This window comes from Macaca thibetana, chromosome 19, assembly GCF_024542745.1.
Source record: "Macaca thibetana thibetana isolate TM-01 chromosome 19, ASM2454274v1, whole genome shotgun sequence".
NCBI classification, from domain to species: domain Eukaryota; kingdom Metazoa; phylum Chordata; class Mammalia; order Primates; family Cercopithecidae; genus Macaca; species Macaca thibetana.
Window position 1 is genome coordinate 41,455,001 of NC_065596.1, and position 19,263 is coordinate 41,474,263.

General features: G+C 40.7%; 2 protein-coding genes across 2 annotated transcripts in view; both read right to left on the reverse strand.

Moving 5' to 3' along the window:
• Positions 1-592: 592 nt before the first annotated feature.
• Positions 593-2,446, reverse strand: LOC126942087 (zinc finger protein 585A-like). The gene has a single exon (XM_050769312.1). The coding sequence runs from the start codon at positions 2,186-2,188 to the stop codon at positions 1,511-1,513; it is 678 nt and encodes a 225-aa protein (XP_050625269.1). The 5' UTR covers positions 2,189-2,446; the 3' UTR covers positions 593-1,510.
• A 1,473-nt stretch (positions 2,447-3,919) lies between these two features.
• The window catches only part of LOC126942139 (zinc finger protein 585A), a 49,386-nt gene continuing 34,042 nt past the window's right edge, over positions 3,920-19,263 (reverse strand). The window contains exons 3-5 of the mRNA XM_050769391.1: positions 10,403-10,529; positions 9,719-9,811; positions 3,920-7,423 (exon numbers count right to left, since the gene is read on the reverse strand). Of these exons, the coding sequence (XP_050625348.1) occupies positions 5,406-7,423; positions 9,719-9,811; positions 10,403-10,529 (2,238 nt within the window). The 3' untranslated portion in view covers positions 3,920-5,405. The remainder of the gene's footprint in view (positions 7,424-9,718; positions 9,812-10,402; positions 10,530-19,263) is intronic.

Here is a 19,263-nt window from a genome sequence, read left to right on the forward strand (position 1 = left end):
ACTGAGCGTCTGCTTTGAGCTGGCACCTTGCTGGGTGCCTGGGATACAGCAGAAACAAGACAGACAAAGTCTGGGTCTCATAAGGCTGATGATCCAGTGAGGAAGAGGGATGAGAAACCAAAAAAAGGAATATTTAATCAAGTCAGATAGTAGTAGTATTTGCAATGCAAATATAGTACAAAATAAGGGAGCAGCAAGTGAGCCTAGAGATGTGTTACCTCAATGGAAGGATGCCATGGGGGTGGAAGCACTCCAAAGGTGGAAGAGGAAAGCAAGATGCACGGGTGCTGGAGAAGCAGAGTACTCTCAAAACGGTCAATGAAAAGGCTCAAAGCCAGAGAAAGCATCCTTGATGTTAAAAAAGCCAGAATTGAGATGCCTGACAAATAAAAATGTTGACTAACTCCAACTGCGGGCTCTCTGGACCCTATAGCCTCTTTTATTGTAGTTCTATCTTTACACTACAAACATTAAATGCAACTATGTGAAAGTAGAAATAACCAAAATATTATGTGAAAGTTTGATATGTAAAATATTAAAATTAGGTAATCATATAAAATAAAATATATACTATAAAACAGGTACTATTCTATAAAATACAAACTATTTTATTGAAGGAATATACAGTAATAAATAGTACAATATGCTATATAACATACTGTAGACACAATTTCCTATAGTATGTGATGACAGGTGCATATAAAATTAAAATATATAAATCTAGTTATTTACATTTATAAATCTTTTATCAAATGTAATTCAAGTTATCACATGGTAAAATATAACAGTACTTTTGAGATTCATCCATGTTGTAGCAGGTGTCAATAAACCATTTTTTATATCTGAGCAGCCCTCCATAGAATCGGTGCACACAATGTGTTTAATCTCTCATCCACTGATGTACATTTGTGTTGTTTCCTCATTTTGGCAATTATACAATTGCTGTGAACATTGGAGTGTAGGTTTTCATGTAAACAGAATTTTTATTTCATCTAAGGTAAACACCTAAGTGTGGGGTTGCTGAGTCATATGATCAATGTATGGTTAATAGTGTAAGAAGCTGCCAAACTTTTGTGCAGAGTGGACAGACCATTTTATATTCCTACAAGCAACGCAGGGAAATTTCCATCAGTCTGTATTCTCGCCAATGTATGGTACATTTTCATTTTTAGCCATTCTAAAAGCCCATTCTATAGCAGTATCTCATTGCGGTTTAATTTGGATTTTCCTGATAATTAAAGATGTTGAGCATCTTTTCATCACCTTATTTTCCATTTGTTTTCATATAACCATATGGATGAATCTCAAACACATCACGTTAAATGAAAGCACTCCGACTCAAAAGGAGATATATATACACATACAAAACACACACACACACACACACACACACACACACACACAGTGACTCCACTTATACAATATTATGGAAAAGGCAGAACTATAGAGACAGAAACAGACTGGTGATTGCCAAGGTCTGGGAGTGGGAAAAGGGACTAAAAAGTCTCTTTCACTCATACAGTTTCTCTCCAGTATGAATTCTATGATGTGTAATCAACTCTGACTTCTGTCGAAAGGTCTTCCCACATTCAGAACAGATGTAGGGCTTTTCTCCGGTATGAGTTTTCTGGTGCTTACTGAGATTTGACCTGCCACTAAAGGCCTTCCCACACTTGGCACACACATAGGGTTTCTCTCCTGTGTGAACTGGCTGATGCACCAGGAGCTGAGACTTAGAGGTAAAGGACTTCCCACAGTCACTGCATTCATAAGGTTTCTCTCCAGTATGAATTCTTTGATGAGTAATAAAGTTTGACTTGCGGATGAAAGCTCTTCCACACTCGGTGCATACATAGGGTTTCTCTCCTGTATGAATTTTCTGATGAACAATGAGTATTGATTTCTGGTTGAAAGCTTTCCCACATTCGTGGCATTCATACTGTCTCTCTCCAGTATGAATTTTCTGGTGTATATTGAGGTGTGACTTCTGAGTGAAGGCTTTTCCACAAGTACTGCATTCATAAGGCTTCTCCCCAGTATGGATTCTCTGATGTGTAATCAAGTCTGACCTCTGGGTGAAGGCCTTTCCACATTTGGAACATATATAAGATTTCTCTCCTGTATGAGTTTTCTGATGTGTAATGAGATTTGACCGGTTGGTGAATGCCTTCCCACATTTATTGCACATGTAGGGTTTTTCTCCTGTGTGAATTCGTTTATGAAAAATGGAGTTGTGACTTGGAAGTAAACAATTTCCCACAGTGACCACATTTATAAGGTTTTTCTGCAGTATGAATTATTTGATATGCAATCAAATGTGCCTTCTGAATGAAGGCCAGTCCACATTTCATGCATATATATGATAAGAAAGAAATTAGAGCAGTTCTTTCTCTTGATTGTAATGTTGATTGCATGATTAGATACAATTGTCAAAACTCAGAGCTCTACACTAAAAAGTGTGAATATTACTCAATGTAAATTATACCTCAATAAATATAACATTAAAAATATTTCAGTTATGTCCACACAAAAAGCCTGCACAGATATTTATAGCAGCTTTCCTTATAATTGCCAAAACTTGGAAGCATCCGACAGTCCTTCAGTAGGTGAATAAATAAACCTCCAGACAATGGAACATAATTTGGCGCTAAAAAGAAGTGCAATATCAAGCCATGAAAAGACATGGAGGAAACTTAAATCTGCATTACTAAGTGAAAGAAGTCAATCTGAAAAGGCTACAACCTGTATGATTTCAACTATATGATATAAACGGTAAAAGGTAAAACTATGGAGACAGAAAAAAGGTTGCCAGGGTTAGAGGGGACGAAGGGAAGACAGGCAGAACACAGAGGATTTTTAGGGCAGTGAAACTACTCTGTGTATAACGGTGGATACGTGCCATGATCCACTTGTTCCAACAAGCGGAAAGTACAAGATACATTCTATGGTGTTACACCAAGAATGAACCCTAGAGACTTGGGGTGACAATGAGTGTCAGTGGAGGTTCACCAATTATAACAAATATACTACTCTGAGAGGAATGCTGATAATGTGGGAGGCTATGCATATGTGGATCAGGGGATATATGGGAAACCTCTGTAATTTCTACCCAATTTTGCTTTGAACCTAAAACCATTCTAAAAAATAAAGCCTTCTGTACATATGGGTATATGCATATACACATATATGTAAGTACTATAATATTGTTACAATACATATATAAGAGAAATAATCAAAAGTCATTTACAACAAATTGTTTCCCTTCATAAGGCTTGGGCATACGGAGGATAGTCAGATGCTTATGTTGACTGATGACTAATATCAACAGGATGCTCTCATTGGGCCCTGCTGGCTCAGATCCCCTCTATCAGGTGACCCAAAAAAAGTCACTTCATTCTCCCATAATCCCATTTTACAAGTGAGGCAATTGAGACCCAGAGGAGGTTTCTGTGAAGGCTGAGAGTCCCTACGTGGATCAGTGTTGGCACCAGAATTTGAACCAACATAGACAGCTTTCACTGTTCTGCTCACACCACTACTCATGTAGTAGACAGGAAGCCCAGGTTGTGATCTCCTGAGATCTCCAGATCATCCTTGGCCCACCCTGGGTCCATCATTCCATTGTGCCTTGGGGGGACCTCAGAGGAAATGGTCTATGAAGCTGGGACCTCGTCCTCATCACCATCTTCCAGGGATCATGATCAAGCAAACATGGAGATGCAATTTTGGAGAAAGTACAGTAGGCAAGAGTGACTAAGGCACCTCATGAAGCAATGTGGGAAGTTGGGAATCAGCAGACATTGGATTAACAGGGGCCAATGGGGAGCCAAGAGATACCATCAAAATTTAAGGAGGGGTCAGACACTGTGTTAGTGATTAATGGGCATCAATAGACATTGGGCTAGTTTTTGTTTTTTTAAACTGGGGTCCTATAAAGAAGGGGACAGAAGAGGCTCCAAAATACAGTTGGGAAAGGTGGACATTATAGTTCATTGTAAGCCACTGCCCTTACCTGAATGAAAGGAAGGAAGTCAACAGCATCCACCGTATCGAAGGCATTCCCACATGCTGGGTTAGGGACAGTTAGATACTGCTAGGTGAGTAATGGGAGATCATTCTGAGGGAAAAATCAATAAGGGGGACCACAAGACATCCTGCTAGAAGTGTAATAAAAGTATCAGGAGATAGTAACCATTGTATTGTGGGGGGCACACCACTGTCCCCGATTCTGAGGATTGTAATAAGTGGTCATCACGCAGAATGGAGAGTAGACCTTACTAGACATGGTCACAAGTGGGAGGAGGTAACAGACATCATGCTGGAGTGAGGTGATTGTAAAAGAGGTAATGAGGAGATCTCCAGAAACTATTTCCTGGAACTGATGAAGTGTGACACACATCTAGGAGTAAGGTAAAATGGGAAAAATAGCCAGGCATTGTGGTCCTTTCCAGCCCTAACCATATGGTTGTGTTGATTTTCACATAAGTTATTAATCTGTTACATGAAAGTCACATCATTAAGGAAGCCAAATGCTAAGCTTCAAGTCAGTGATAAGTAATGAAAAAAAAGAAAAAAAGGCAACTGAGTTGGAAGAACTGCGACAGCAGAAGGGAGATTTAAGTTGTCTCAGATGACCTGAAAATTCTTACCTCAGAAGCTTTCTTGAAGGCGATGGGAGTTCACAAGACACTGTGCTGGGGGTCAAAACACAACGTGCTGAGGGCCTGTGAGGTTGAGAGACAGTCCTGGTAGATACTGAGGGGGTTGCAAGTCTTGGTGCTAGATGACAATGGGGACTCAACATACATTCTGAGGTTTATATCTGTATACATGAAGGTTTTTTCTTTTTTCATTGTAGCATCTCTTTCTTGATAGAAATATTGAATGAGGGTTGGAAATGACCAACTGTGGTAGATTTGAACGAGAAAGAAAAACACCCACGAGTCTGTTACACAATGTGTTCCACAACGAACAACTTACATAACTTAGGATTCATCACTATCAAAATAACTACGTATTATGTTGCTTTATCATTCAATTTGTTGGCACTATACCTAATCCACAATAAATAGGATTATCATTAACATAATATGATCTTTCTTATGAAGAATTTGGTAACAGTGTTCTATTGTCGTTTTCATGAGAAGGCTTTTCCTATTCACCAAATTGACTCGGTTCCTTGTCAGTATGAATAATCCCCCAAGGTTTACTGGGGATGGTGACAATGTAGGAAGGGTCCCTCGCTTCATTCAGTGCCTTCTCAGGGGCCCTCTCCAGAACAGCCATGTGTGACATTCTGATGTGGTTGTTTTTATTTACAATAATATACATATTTTTCTGCTGCATGCATGCAACAGTGTACAGTCAGACCCAACCCTCAGTGGGGTTTTCCCACACTGTTTCTCTCAAGCATGGTTGCTCTGATGGACACTGAACACTGATTTCTGAACAAAGCCTTTCCCACAGATGCCACACTTGTAGGGTTTGTCTCCAGTGTGTGTTGTCTGATGTTTATTTAAATTTGACCTGTCAGTAAAGGCCTTCCCACACTCAGCACACACGTAAGGCTTCTCTCCGGTGTGAATTCGTTGATGCACTTGGAGCTGTGATTTTTTAGTGAAAGACTTCCCACAGTCACTGCACTCGTACGGTTTCTCTCCAGTATGAATTCTATGATGTGTAATCAACTCTGACTTCTGTCGAAAGGTCTTCCCACATTCAGAACAGATGTAGGGCTTTTCTCCGGTATGAGTTTTCTGGTGCTTACTGAGATTTGACCTGCCACTAAAGGCCTTCCCACACTCGGCACACACATAGGGTTTCTCTCCTGTGTGAATTGGCTGATGCACCAGGAGCTGAGACTTAGAGGTAAAGGACTTCCCACAGTCACTGCATTCATAAGGTTTCTCTCCAGTATGAATTCTTTGATGAGTAATAAAGTTTGACTTGCGGATGAAAGCTCTTCCACACTCGGTGCATACATAGGGTTTCTCTCCTGTATGAATTTTCTGATGAACAATGAGTATTGATTTCTGGTTGAAAGCTTTCCCACATTCGTGGCATTCATACTGTCTCTCTCCAGTATGAATTTTCTGGTGTATATTGAGGTGTGACTTCTGAGTGAAGGCTTTTCCACAAGTACTGCATTCATAAGGCTTCTCCCCAGTATGGATTCTCTGATGTGTAATCAAGTCTGACCTCTGGGTGAAGGCCTTTCCACATTTGGAACATATATAAGATTTCTCTCCTGTATGAGTTTTCTGATGTGTAATGAGATTTGACCGGTTGGTAAATGCCTTCCCACATTTATTGCACATGTAGGGTTTTTCTCCTGTGTGAATTCGTTTATGAACATGCAGTTGTGACTTGGAAGTAAACAATTTCCCACAGTGACCACATTTATAAGGTTTCTCTCCAGTATGAATTATTTGATGTGCAATCAAATGTGCCTTCTGAATGAAGGCCAGTCCACATTTCATGCATACATATGATTTTTCTCCTGTATGAATTCTCTGATGCACTGTGAGTGCTGACTTCTGAGTGAAGGCTTTTCCACAGTCACTGCATTCATACGGTTTTTCTCCAGTGTGAATTCTCTGATGAATAATCAACTCTGACCTGTAGGTAAAGGCCTTCCCACACTCAGTACATATGGAAGATTTCTCTCTAATTTGGACTTTCTTATGTGTAATGAGGTTGGAATTATTGCTGAAGACCTTCCCATATTCGGTACATATATAGGGCTTCACTCTCGTGTGAACGCGTTGATGTACCTGAAGTTGTGACTTGGAAATGAAGGATTTGCCACAGTTACTGCACTCATATGGCTTCTCTCCAGTATGAATTCTTCGGTGTGCAATCAAATGAGTCTTCTGGATGAAGGCCTGTCCGCATTCAATACAGATGTAGGATCTCTCGCCTGTGTGGATTTTCTGATGCATCTTGAGTGTGGACTTTTGTGTGAACGCTTTGCCACAGTCAGTGCATTCATGGTGTCTCTCTCCAGTATGAATTTTCTCATGTATACTGAGATCTGAGTTATAAGAGAAGCCTTTTCCACATTGGCTGCATTCATAGAGTTTCTCTCCGGTATGAATTCTCTGATGTCTGAAGAGAGACGACACTTGAAAAAAGGATTTTCCACATTCATTGCATTTAAAGGGTTTCTCTCTCATATGGGTTTTCTGGTGTATAATAAATTCTGGCTTCTGTACAAAAGCCTTCCCACATTCAATACATACATAGAGCTTTTCTCCCGCAAGAACTTTCAGGTGTACTTTGAGCTGTGACTTCTGGGTGAATATCTTTTCAAATTCAGCGCATTCATAAGGTTTCTCCCCCGGATAAACTTTTTGTGGTTGAGAGGATACTTGTTTATAAGTGAGGATTTTTCTACACTGATTATGGTCCCATAATTTCTCTCCTGTTGGAATACACTCATGGTTAGTATAGGAAGACATTTTATCATTTGGTAATCTTTTTAACATTCTTTGAAGCATTATTTTTATTATGACTGTATAAATCTAAATTATGCTTTAAACTATTTCCAAATGAGCCACATTGATGGGGTCTTTTGGGAGGAGAAATGATGTTTGAGTTCACATGAATTATTTTTCTACTATCCTTATAGTCATAATGCCTCTTTGTTACCAATATTTTCTTGATGAAAGCAACATCATTTTGATATTTATTTTCTCCGCTGATAGCTCTCTATTTGTCACCAATCGTCACAATTATTCTAGACTAAAATAGAATCTCACATTACTTTCATCATGCCCTCTTCTTTCAATATGGGAAGAAACCTCTTCAGAGATTCCCTGCTATAAGGTCTGAAACCTAAACTCCTCTGCTCAAATGAGAAACAGGTGATTTTAGTTCAAAGAGCAGCTAGCAGAGGCTAGGGGGTATGGTACAAATGACTCATCCAGGCTGAACACAGAGAAAAGGGTGAGGGTGAGGGTGAGTAACGTGAAGAGGAAGGCGGTGATAGTGTTGATAGGAAACATTCTGGAAAACAATTCAGCAGTTAGAGGAAATAAACTAGATGAACAGATAACACCATGGACAGATGTGGAAAAAGTAAGGCAAAAAACACTATATATACCACAGCATCATTCAGATAAACGAATGATCCAAACTCTTAATTCACTTACAACATGCATGAAATCAAAAATGTTTCCATCATATAAAACAGTGGCTTATGACAGGCAGAAAAATGGGTGTGGGGGAAACAGAAAAAGGAATAAATCAAAAAATAAATAAGAGAGAATCCTGACCCAGACTCATGACGATAGTGTATCTTAAACTGAGGCCTATGATTCAACTCAAACCTCATCAGGTAAACTATAAAAATAAAGCAATCAAAATCAACAACAAAAACGAACCCTGGTCAATGGGGAATCACTCAAGCACCATCAGGAAGAAAGGTCAGGAAGGGCGATTAATCATGTTAAACACAGCAGAAAGATAATCCCAAAGATTAAGTAACAGTGACCCCCAAGTCATCAGCTTATCCAGGCATGAAGGACTGGGAAGAAGTAAGAAATTTCATGGCCACTCCTCTGCAGAAAACAAAAAGAGAGGCTGATTGGACAGAAAGCTCTGAGGCATCTCAAAGTAAAAAAAAAAAAAAAAAAGAAAAGAAATAAGGGTGACTAGCAGTAGTGGGAGTGTGTGACAGAGTAACTTTGAAACAAAGCAGATCCGTGAGTGTCGTAAGGTAAAAGAAAAATTCTAGGACTATGGGGAATGTAGGGGAAAAGAAGAATGTTAAAGAAAATGAGTATAACCAAGAAAGAAAGATCTCTTAATTCTCCTAAATAAATGAAGCAGACTGGCACATGATTCAGAATCCACAAAGCCAAAGAAGAACACAGAAGTGACAAAGGTCAGCCAGGCTCAGTGGCTCACGCCTGTAATCCCAGCACTTTGGGAGGCCGAGGCGGGTGGATCACTTGAGGTCAAGTGTTCGAGACCAACCTGGCCAACATGGTGAAACCCTGCCTCTACTAAAAATACAAAAATTAGCTGGGCATGGTGGCTGGCACACACCTGTAATCCTATCTACTTGGGTGGCTGAGGCACGAGAATCGCTTGAACCCAGTAGGTAGAATTTGCAGTGAGCTGAGATCATGCCACTGCACTCCAGACTAGACAATACAGCCCAGGCTGTGACTGAAGCTGTGACAAAAAAAAAAAAAAAAAATGACAAAAGTCATCCAGGGAGAATGCATTTAGTGATCTGAGAGGCCAAGGTGCATCAAGCAATACAAAAACATTCAGAACTTTCCAGAAAAAGCATGTTTTTTTTTTTTTTTTTTTTTTTTTTGAGACGGAGTCTCGCTCTGTCGCCCAGGCTGGAGTGCAGTGGCCGGGTCTCAGCTCACTGCAAGCTCCGCCTCCCGGGTTCACGCCATTCTCCTGCCTCAGCCTCCAGAGTAGCTGGGACTACAGGCGCCCGCCACCTCGCCCGGCTAGTTTTTTTTTTTGTATTTTTAGTAGAGACGGGGTTTCACCATGTTAGCCAGGATGGTCTCGATCTCCTGACCTTGTGATCCGCCCGTCTCGGCCTCCCAAAGTGCTGGGATTACAGGCTTGAGCCACCGCGCCCGGCCCAGAAAAAGCATCTTAATAGTATGCCAAGGGTGTTGGTGTTTCTCAAGACAGCTGAGATTTCCTCCCATCACCCATCTACCCGAGTCACACTCGCTTCACTCACCTGGGCAGCTTTGACGTGGCCTCTCACCCTGCAGTGCCCATGGTTCCTTTCCTTGCTCCAACATGACCACCTCTGCTTCAGGAACTTGATACCCTGTTCATGGGAAATAATAAAGGTCTGGGTCCAGCTAATTGTGTTTCAGGGCCCAGCCAATAAACGCTTATTCTTTTTTTTTTTTTTTTTTTTTTTTTTTTTTTGAGACAGAGTCTTGCTCTGTCGCCCAGGCTGGGGTGCAGTGGCCGGATCTCAGCTCACTGCAAGCTCCGCCTCCCGGGTTTAGACCATTCTCCTGCCTCAGCCTCCCGAGTAGCTGGGACTACAGGCGCCCGCCACCTCGCCCGGCTAGTTTTTTGTATTTTTTAGTAGAGACGGGGTTTCACCGTGTTAGCCAGGATGGTCTCGATCTCCTGACCTCGTGATCCGCCCGTCTCGGCCTCCCAAAGTGCTGGGATTACAGGCTTAAGCCACCGCGCCCGGCCTCTTATTCTTTGATGAAGATTTTTTCTTCAGAAAAGTAACCATAACTTTTCAGGGTAATATTCTGAGTGCCCTAAACAAATAAAGAATCCTAGACAAATCAAGGACAAAATCATCACCTATTTAAGATGCAGATAGCATTCATCAATGAGAATGGAAGCATTCTCAGTGAGGCCTCCTTTCAGAAATGAAGGTGACTGTGCTTACCTACTGAAAGCAGGTGGCTATAGGTCTCCAGCATCACATCCCGGTACAGATTTCTCTGAGAAGGGTCCAGGTGCCGCCATTCCTCTCTGCTGAAATCGATAGCTACATCCCTGAAGGACACTGATCCCTGTAAGGGCACATTCCTGTTCAATGTGCATAGTCAGTTCAGGGGGTTGGAGAGACTATATTTAGGAATATGGAATACGGTTCTTGTTGTTTTAAATTTACATTCTCTCTTTAAAAACTCACTCCCATTTCTCTAATACTTTATTATGAAAATTTTCAAACATACAGACAATTTAAAATAATTGTACAGTAAATAATGTGTACCTACCACCTAGAATCTATCATTAACACTTTACTTACTTTATCATACATCTAAGCCATTCTTTTATCTATCCATCTTGCTTCTTTGTACATTTCAAAGTAAGTTGCAGATGACACCACACTTCCTCCTAATACTTCTTTTTTTTTTTTTTTTTTTAAACAGAGTCTCGCTCTGTTGCCCAGGCTGGAATGCAACGGCATGATCTTGGCTCACTGCAACCTCTGCCTCCCAGGTTCAAGCGATTCTCCTACCTCAGCCTCCCGAGTAGCTGGGATTACAGGAATGCGCCACCACACTCAGCTAATTTTTTTATTTATAGTAGACACAGGTTTTGCCATGTTGGCCAGGCTGGTCTTGAACTGCTGACCTCAGGCGATCCACCCGCTTCAGCCTCCCAAAATGCTGGGATTACAGGCATGAGCCACCGCGCCCAGCCTCTCCTAATACTTCAAAATGGAAAGCATGAACTAGGGTGTAAAACTTGTTAACCTTTCTTAGGTAAAATTGACATACAATTAAAAGGACCAATCTTTAATTTACCATTTAAAGTTTTGACAACTGTATACACCTGTATAATCCGGGAATTTCTAAGAAATATTTTATATATGTGCATATTAAATAGTTTTATGTATGTTGTGGAACACAGAAATCCCAACAACAATTTCTGCTATTTGTTCTCTACTACAGTCAGTCGATTACTCATTTTTCAAAACTGGCAATTGAATAAGCTGTTTTAGTTTCCTAGCAACTGGATGAATAACCTGCGATACACTTTCTGATCAGTTTAGGACGAGCCCTTATGCTAGCCCTGGGAACACAGAAATAATGTGTCCAATCTTCTAGCAACTTAAAAGACGTGGAAAATAGGCCGGGTGCGGTAGCTCACGCCTGTAATCCCAGCACTTTGGAAGGCCGAGGTGGGCGGATCACAAGGTCAAGAGATCGAGACCATCCTGGCTAACACGGTGAAACCCCATCTCTACTAAAAGTACAAAACATTAGCCAGGCGTGGTGGCGGGTGCCTGTAGTCCCAGCTACTCGGGAGGCTGAGGCAGGAGAATGGCGTGAACCCCGGAGGTGGAGCTGGCAGTGAGCTGAGATTGCGCCACTGCATTCCAGCCTGGGCGACAAAGCAAGACTCGTCTCAAAAAAAAAAACAACAAGACTTTGAAAATAAATTAGAAAATAAATAAATAAATTTTAAAAAAATGAAGTTTTTTAAAAAAGAAGACATAACAAATTCATTAAGCTATTGGAAAGCAGATGCCTTATGTGGAACACACTGAGGGCCCAAAGAAACAAAGAGTACATGTTACATGAGGGAGTAAGTTTACATTCCATAGAGTTGACGAATTTAACTTGGAAGATACAAAGTGTAACCCAGAATATGGGGTGAGGGGGACAATGCCCAGAAAAGACGAGAATAAAGGGTCTAGAGATAGAAAAATACACTACAAGTTTAGGGAACAGCAAACAGGTTTATATAAATGGAGCGAAGTCTGCCTGATGTGTCAGAAAAGCAGTATAGGAAAAACAGTTTGGTCAAAGGATGGAATTTTTACTTTCAGTAATGGTAATTAAGGTAATCAGATTTATATCTAAATGTTTTTTAAAGTTCTGTATTACAGGATAACCAAACAGCTGGTGAGGAAAAGCTCTTTTTTATTTTTTCAGACAAGAGTCTCACTCTGTCACCCAGGCTGGAGTGCAGTGGTGCGATCTTGGCTCACTGCAACCTCCACCTCCTGGGTTCAAGCAATTCTCTACCTCAGACTCCCGAGTAGCTGGGATTACAGGTACCTGCCACCACACCGGGCTATTTTTTGTATTTTTAATAGAGACAGGGTTTCACCATGCTGGCCAGGATGGTCTCGATCTCCTGACCTCATGATCTACCTGCCTCGGCCTCCCAAAGTGCTGGGATTACAGGTGTGAACTACTTTGCCCGGCTGGAAAAGTTCTTTATAGAATGATTCTAGCTAATAAATAAAGAAGTTAGGATAAAATTAAAATACCACCATGTATAACTACTAATGAAATAACGGGGCCAATAATCATTAATGGCTGTTGGAATGTTTCAGTTGAAAGGCTGAGGGAAGTGTACAATGGACAGATCAGCTAGTAACATCTGCATCCACGAACCAGCTCTCGTAGGCCTGCTGGCATGGCATAGTAATTAATTTCATTACACTACTCATGAAGTATTCTTGCCAAAAAATAAAATCCAAACCCCTATCTCACCAAGCCTCCAGATCTAACAAGCTATTCACAGGAATGGGAGGGAGAGTGAAACATACTGAACAATATGAAGACCAAGACATCAGCTAAATTCAGAAGGTAGCAAATGACCCACTTCTTCAAAAAATTAATTACAAGAGAATGGACATGGAAGGGAATATTTTCTTTATTAATAGAGACTTAAGAGCCGTACTAACTGAATGCGACTTGTGGACCTTCGCTCCTAATTAAAATGAACCAATCTTAAAAACATATTTATGACAATTTAGAGAAATGCAAATGGTGGGTATTAGATGGTATCAAGGAATTACTGTTATTTTGTTGTGTGACATTAGCTTCCTGGTTATGCTAAAGAAAAAAGAAAAAAGGGCCGGGCGCGGTGGCTCAAGCCTGTAATCCCAGCATTTTGGGAGGCCGAGGCGGGCGGATCACGAGGTCGGGAGATCGAGACCATCCTGGCTAACACGCTGTGGGAAACCCCGTCTCTACTAAAAATACAAAAAGAAATTAGCCGGGCGTGGTGGGGGCGCCTGTAGTCCCAGCACTACTCCGGAGGCTGAGGCAGGTGGAATGGCGTGAACCCGGGAGGCGGAGTTTGCAGTGAGCCGAGATCGCGCCACTGCACTCCAGTCTGGGCGACAGAGCGAGACTCCGTCTCAAAAAAAAAAAAATGGTGGCAAAAAAAAAAACGAGAAAAGAAAAAAGGAATTCATATCTCTTTGAGACATGTATCAAGGCATTTTTAGACAAAACATGTTTTTTTTAGATTTGCTTTAAAATAATCTAGCTGCTGAATGGGAGGTGGTTTCAGATGAAGTAAGAATGGCAGAATGGGCCAGGTGTGGGGGCTCATGCCTGTAGTCCCAGCACTTTGGGAGGCCAAGGCAAGTGGATTGCTTGAGGTCAGGGGTTTGAGACCAGCCTGTTGGAGAAACCTCATCTCTACCAAAAAATACAAAAATTAGCTGGGTATGGTGGCAAACACCTGTAATCCCAGCTACCCAGGAGGCTGAGGCACGAGAATCACTTGAACCCAGGAGGCTGAGGCTCGAGAAACACTTGAATCCAGGAGGTGGAGATTACAGTAAGCTGAGGTCGTGCCACTGCACTCCAGCCTGGGCAACAGAGCAAGACTCCAACTCAAAAAAAAAAAAGGGCAGAATGTTGATAACGACTGAAACTGGGTGACAGGTACAATCAGTGAAAGGAATCTTTATACTATTATCTTTACTTTTGCATATATTTAATTTTTTTCATAACAAAATGCTTATTGAAAACAAAATACATGATCCTCCAAATTAAAAAAATCTAACTTGGAATTGCACAATTAAAGGAATGTCTATTACCACATGGAGCTATATACATTTAAAGAAAGTATACTAGAGACTTGAATATCCCTCCCTCACCTTAGCAATTTATCAAAATACTAGACAGGACATCATCAAGGTTATAGAAAAGGCAGCTGCAACAAACAACAGTAGAATGCACATTCTTTTCAAGCACCCATAGAAAAGTGAGCATGATAAACCATATCCTAGGCTGTGAAACAAACCTCAACAAGTTTATAAGAATTAAAACAATACAAAGTATGTTCCACAAGGGAATCAAACAAAAATTAATACCAGAAACAAAACAGAGAAAATCGCCAAGCAAATGAATAAATAACAAATAAAAACAACCTTGAAAACTCACAAAATATTTGAAAATTAATAGCACTCTTCTTTAATGACCCACAGGTCAAAGAAGACATCACCAAAATAATATTTAAAATACATAGAGTTCTATGTATAGACAGTAAAAACACAACCTATCAAAATCTGTGGGATGCAGGCAAAGCAAGGCTGAGAGGGAAATTTATAGTATTAAAGGATTACATTAGAAAGGGAAAAAGCTACAAATCAATAATGTATGCTTCTACCTCCAAAAACTAGAAAAAGAGGCCAGGCATGGTGGCTCACTCCTGTAATCCCAGTACTTTGGGAGGCCGAAGTGGGAGGATTGCTTGAGCCCCGGAGTTCAAGATCAGCCTGGGAAACATGGCAAAACCCCATGTCGATCAATAATACAAAAATTAGCCAGGTGTAGTAGTGCGCGCTTGTGGTCCCAGCTATTTAGGAGGCTGAGGCAGGAGAATCACTTGAGCCTGGGAGGGCAGAGGATGCAGTGAGCCGAGATGGCGCCACTGCACTCCAACCTGGGCACCAGAGCCAGACCCTGTCTCAAAAATAAATAAATAAATAATAAACTAGAAAAAGAAGAGCAAAAGAACTCAAAAGCAAGCAGAAGGAACTAAATAATAAAAAGTAGAAATCAATAAAACTGAAAACAAAAGATAGAAAAATCATTGTAACACAAAACAGAAAATAAAACCGACAAATTCATTGATTGGTCTATTAGTCAACCAGACCGGCAAAGATAAAAAGACATCAATATTAGTAATAAAACAGTAAATATCTTTATAGATGTAGCAACCATTTAAAATACAATGAGAAGGCTGGGTGTAGTGGCTCAAGTCTGTAATCCCAGCACTTTGGGAGGCCAAGGTGGGTGGATCACAAGGTCAGGAGATGGAGACCATCCTGGCTAACACAGTGAAACCCCGTCTCTACTAAAAAAAAAATACAAATAATTAGCCAGGTGTGATGGCGGATGCCTGTAGTCCCAGTTACTGGGGAGGCTAAGGCAGGAGAATGGCGTGAACCTGGGAGGCAGAGCTTGCAGTGAGCCGAGGTCGCGCCACTGCACTCCAGCCTGGGCGACACAGAGAGACTCCATCTCAAAAAACTAACTAACTAACTAACTAACTAACTAACTAAATAAATAAATAAATAAAACAAAATACAATGAGAAAAATAAACACTCCAAGCTAATAAATCCAATAACTTAGAAAAAATAAGCCAATTCCTCAAACATCACAAACTACCAAAACTCAAACCTTTGAAAATGGATAAGATGAACATCTTATAACCATTACATTAAGTTAAATTTATAATTTAAAAGTTCCTGAAAAAGAAATCTCTAAGCCAGATAGTTTTGCCAGATAATTCTTCTTTTTTTTATTCTTTTTAATTTTATTTATTTTTTCTTTTTGGGACACGATCTTGCTCTGTCATCCAGGCTGAAGAGCAGTGGTGTGACCATAGCTCACTGCAGCCTCGAACTCCTGGGCTCAAGCGATCCTCCTGCCTCAGCCTCCTGAGTAGCTGAGTCTACAGGCACATGCCAGCATACCCAGCTTTTACCAGAGAATTTATCGAACTTATAAAGAAGAATGTGTCATTTTTACATAATCTCTTCCAGAAAAGAGAAGAAACACTTCCAAACTAATATATATATATATATATGTGTGTGTGTGTGTGTGTGTGTGTGTATATATATGGTTTTTTGTTTGTTTTTGTTTTTGTTTTTTTAAGACGGAGTCTTGCTCTGTCGCCCAGGCTGAAGTGCAGTGGTGCGAACTCGGTTCACTGCAAGTTCCGCCTCCCAGGTTCATGCCATTCTCCTGCCTCAGCCTCCGGAGTAGCTGGGACTACAGGCGTCCACCACCACGCCCAGCTAATTTTTTGTATTTGTAGTAGAGATGGGGTTTCACCATGTTAGCCAGGATGGTCTCAATCTCCTGACCTCATGATCCGCCTGCCTCGGCTGAGATTATAGGCGTGAGCCACCGTGCCCAGCCCCAAACTAATATTCTTAAGTCTGGTATCACTCCAATGTCAAAATCAGACAAACACAGTAACAACAACAACAAAAAAAAAACCACACACACACACACACACACAAAAAACCTAATATCTCTCATGAATTTAAATACAAACATTCCCAACAAAATGTCAGCAAATTGAATTCAAGAATCAGTAAAAAGTATCATGTACCACAATAAACTGGAATTTATGGGGGAACTCTTTGTACTGTATTTTCTAACTCCTTATGTATCTATAATAATTTCAAAATAAAAAATTGAAATATATATATTACTTAAAGAAAGATTATTTTCAAAACATACATAACATTTGGGAATAGACAAGACTGGAAGATCTTGACCCTGAAACAACACAGGTTTGAACTGCGCAAGTCCACAGACACATGAATTTTTTTCAATAAAAGTTACACAGTGTGCATGCCTCTCCTGCCTCCCCTTCCACCTTCTCCACCTCTTCCACGTCTGCCACCTGAGCCTGCAAAACCAAACCTTCCTTTTCCTCCTACTCCTCAGTCTGCTCAATGTGAAGATGACAAAGATAAAAACCTTTACGATTATCCACTTTCGCTTCATGAATATTCAATATAAATATCTTCCTTTTGACTTTCTTAATAACATTTTTCCTCTGGCTCACTTTTTTCTAAGAAAGAAAAAGTCATATGTATGAGCAGGTCTCTGAATTCAGGAGAGGGCATGAGCACAAAGGAAGAACTTGGAGAGAGAAATGTATTAAAGATACTTGTGATCATTAATATCTGAAAGTATTATTATTTTTTTTTGAGACGGAGTCTCGCTCTGTCACCCAGGCTGGAGTGCAGTGGCCCGATCTCGGCTCACTGCAAGCTCCGCCTCCCAGGTTTTTACGCCATTCTCCTGCCTCAGCCTCCGAGTAGCTGGGACTACAGGCGCCCGCCACCTCACCCGGCTAGTTTTTTTGTATTTTTTAGTAGAGACAGGGTTTCACCGTGTTAGCCAGGATGGTCTCGATCTCCTGACCTCGTGATCCGCCCGTCTCGGCCTCCCAAAGTGCTGGGATTACAGGCTTGAGCCACCGCGCCCGGCCATTATTATTTTTTTTTGAGATGGAGTCTCGCTCTGTCACCCAGGCTGCAGTGCAGTGGCGCAGTCTCGGCTCACTGCAACCCCTGCCTCCCAGGTTCAAGCGATTCTCCTGCCTCAGCCTCCAGAATAGCTGGGACTACAGGCGCCAGCCACTATGCCTGGCTAATTTTTCTATTTTTAGTTGAGATGGCGTTTCACCATGTTGGCAAGGCTGGTCTTGAACTCCTGACCTCAGGTCATCCACCCATCTGGGCCTCCCAAAGTGATGGGATTACAGGCGTTAGCCACCACACCCAGCCTAAAAGTATGATTCTTAAAAGCCACTTTTAAAATTTATTCATTTAATTGTTTTCATAGATCACAATTTGTTTCTTTGTGATGTGTGTTGATTCTGTTTATGAGGCTTAGAACATCTCCATTTATTAAAAGGAAGGCTTATACACTGTTGGTGGGAGTGTAAATTAGTTCAGGCCTTGTGGAAGACAGTGTGGTGACTCCTCAAAGACCTAAACACAGAAATACCATTTGACCCAGCAATCCTGTCACTGGGTATATACCCAAAGGAATATAAATCATTGTATTATAAAGACACATACCCACACATGTTCTCTGCAGCAGTATTCACAACAGCAAAGACATAGAATCAACCTAAATGCCCATCAGTGATAAACTGGATAAAGAAAATGTAGTGTATATATATACACCATGGAATACTATGCAGCCATAAAAGAGAATGAGATCATGTATTTTGCAGGAACGTGGATGGAGCTGGAGGTGATAATCCTTAGCAAACTAACACAGGAACAGAAACCAAATACCACATGTTCTCACTTATAAGTGGGAGCTAAATGATGAGAACACATGGACACAAAGAGGAGAACAACACACACTGGGGCCTTTTGGAAGGTGGAGGGTGAAAGGAGGAAAAGGATCAGAAAAAATAACTAATTGGTACTAGGCTTAATACCCGGGTGATGAAAGTCTATACAATAAACCCCCATGATACAAGTTAACCTATGTAACAAACCTGCCCTTGTACCTATACACTTAAAAGTTAAAACAAAAAGTTTCCTATATACCTGAAATGAATATGCATGCTCTAATCTTCTCTTCTTCATACACTTGCATATTCATACCCTACACACACTGAACCCCCAGACCCCAAAACTCATGTCATCAAAAAATGTAATGGGGAATCAAGACAATGTCATGTTAGCCTGGAATGGAGTTTTGACACCTCACCAAATGATCTTACACAAACAGTTTGTCAGGAAGAAATCTCCTCATTCAAAGATAATAAACATCTGACGTACAAAGATGCTATGAGTAAAAAAAAAGAGGAGATTAAGAGGAATACACTAGAAATAAATTGACATACAACAGAAGAAATCATATCCTCCATGAATTCAAGGAATTCACTAAAACAATTAACTACTTATGGAAAAACAGACTAAGAAGATAGTGATATAAATTTCTGAAAAATAAATGAACAGAACTCAGTAAAAAAAAAAAAGGCAACACAAAAATAAA

Excerpts from the sequence above, each read along its gene's own strand:
- LOC126942087 (XM_050769312.1), bottom strand. The coding sequence starts at position 2,188 with ATGTGCAATAAATGTGGGAAGGCATTCACCAACCGGTCAAATCTCATT.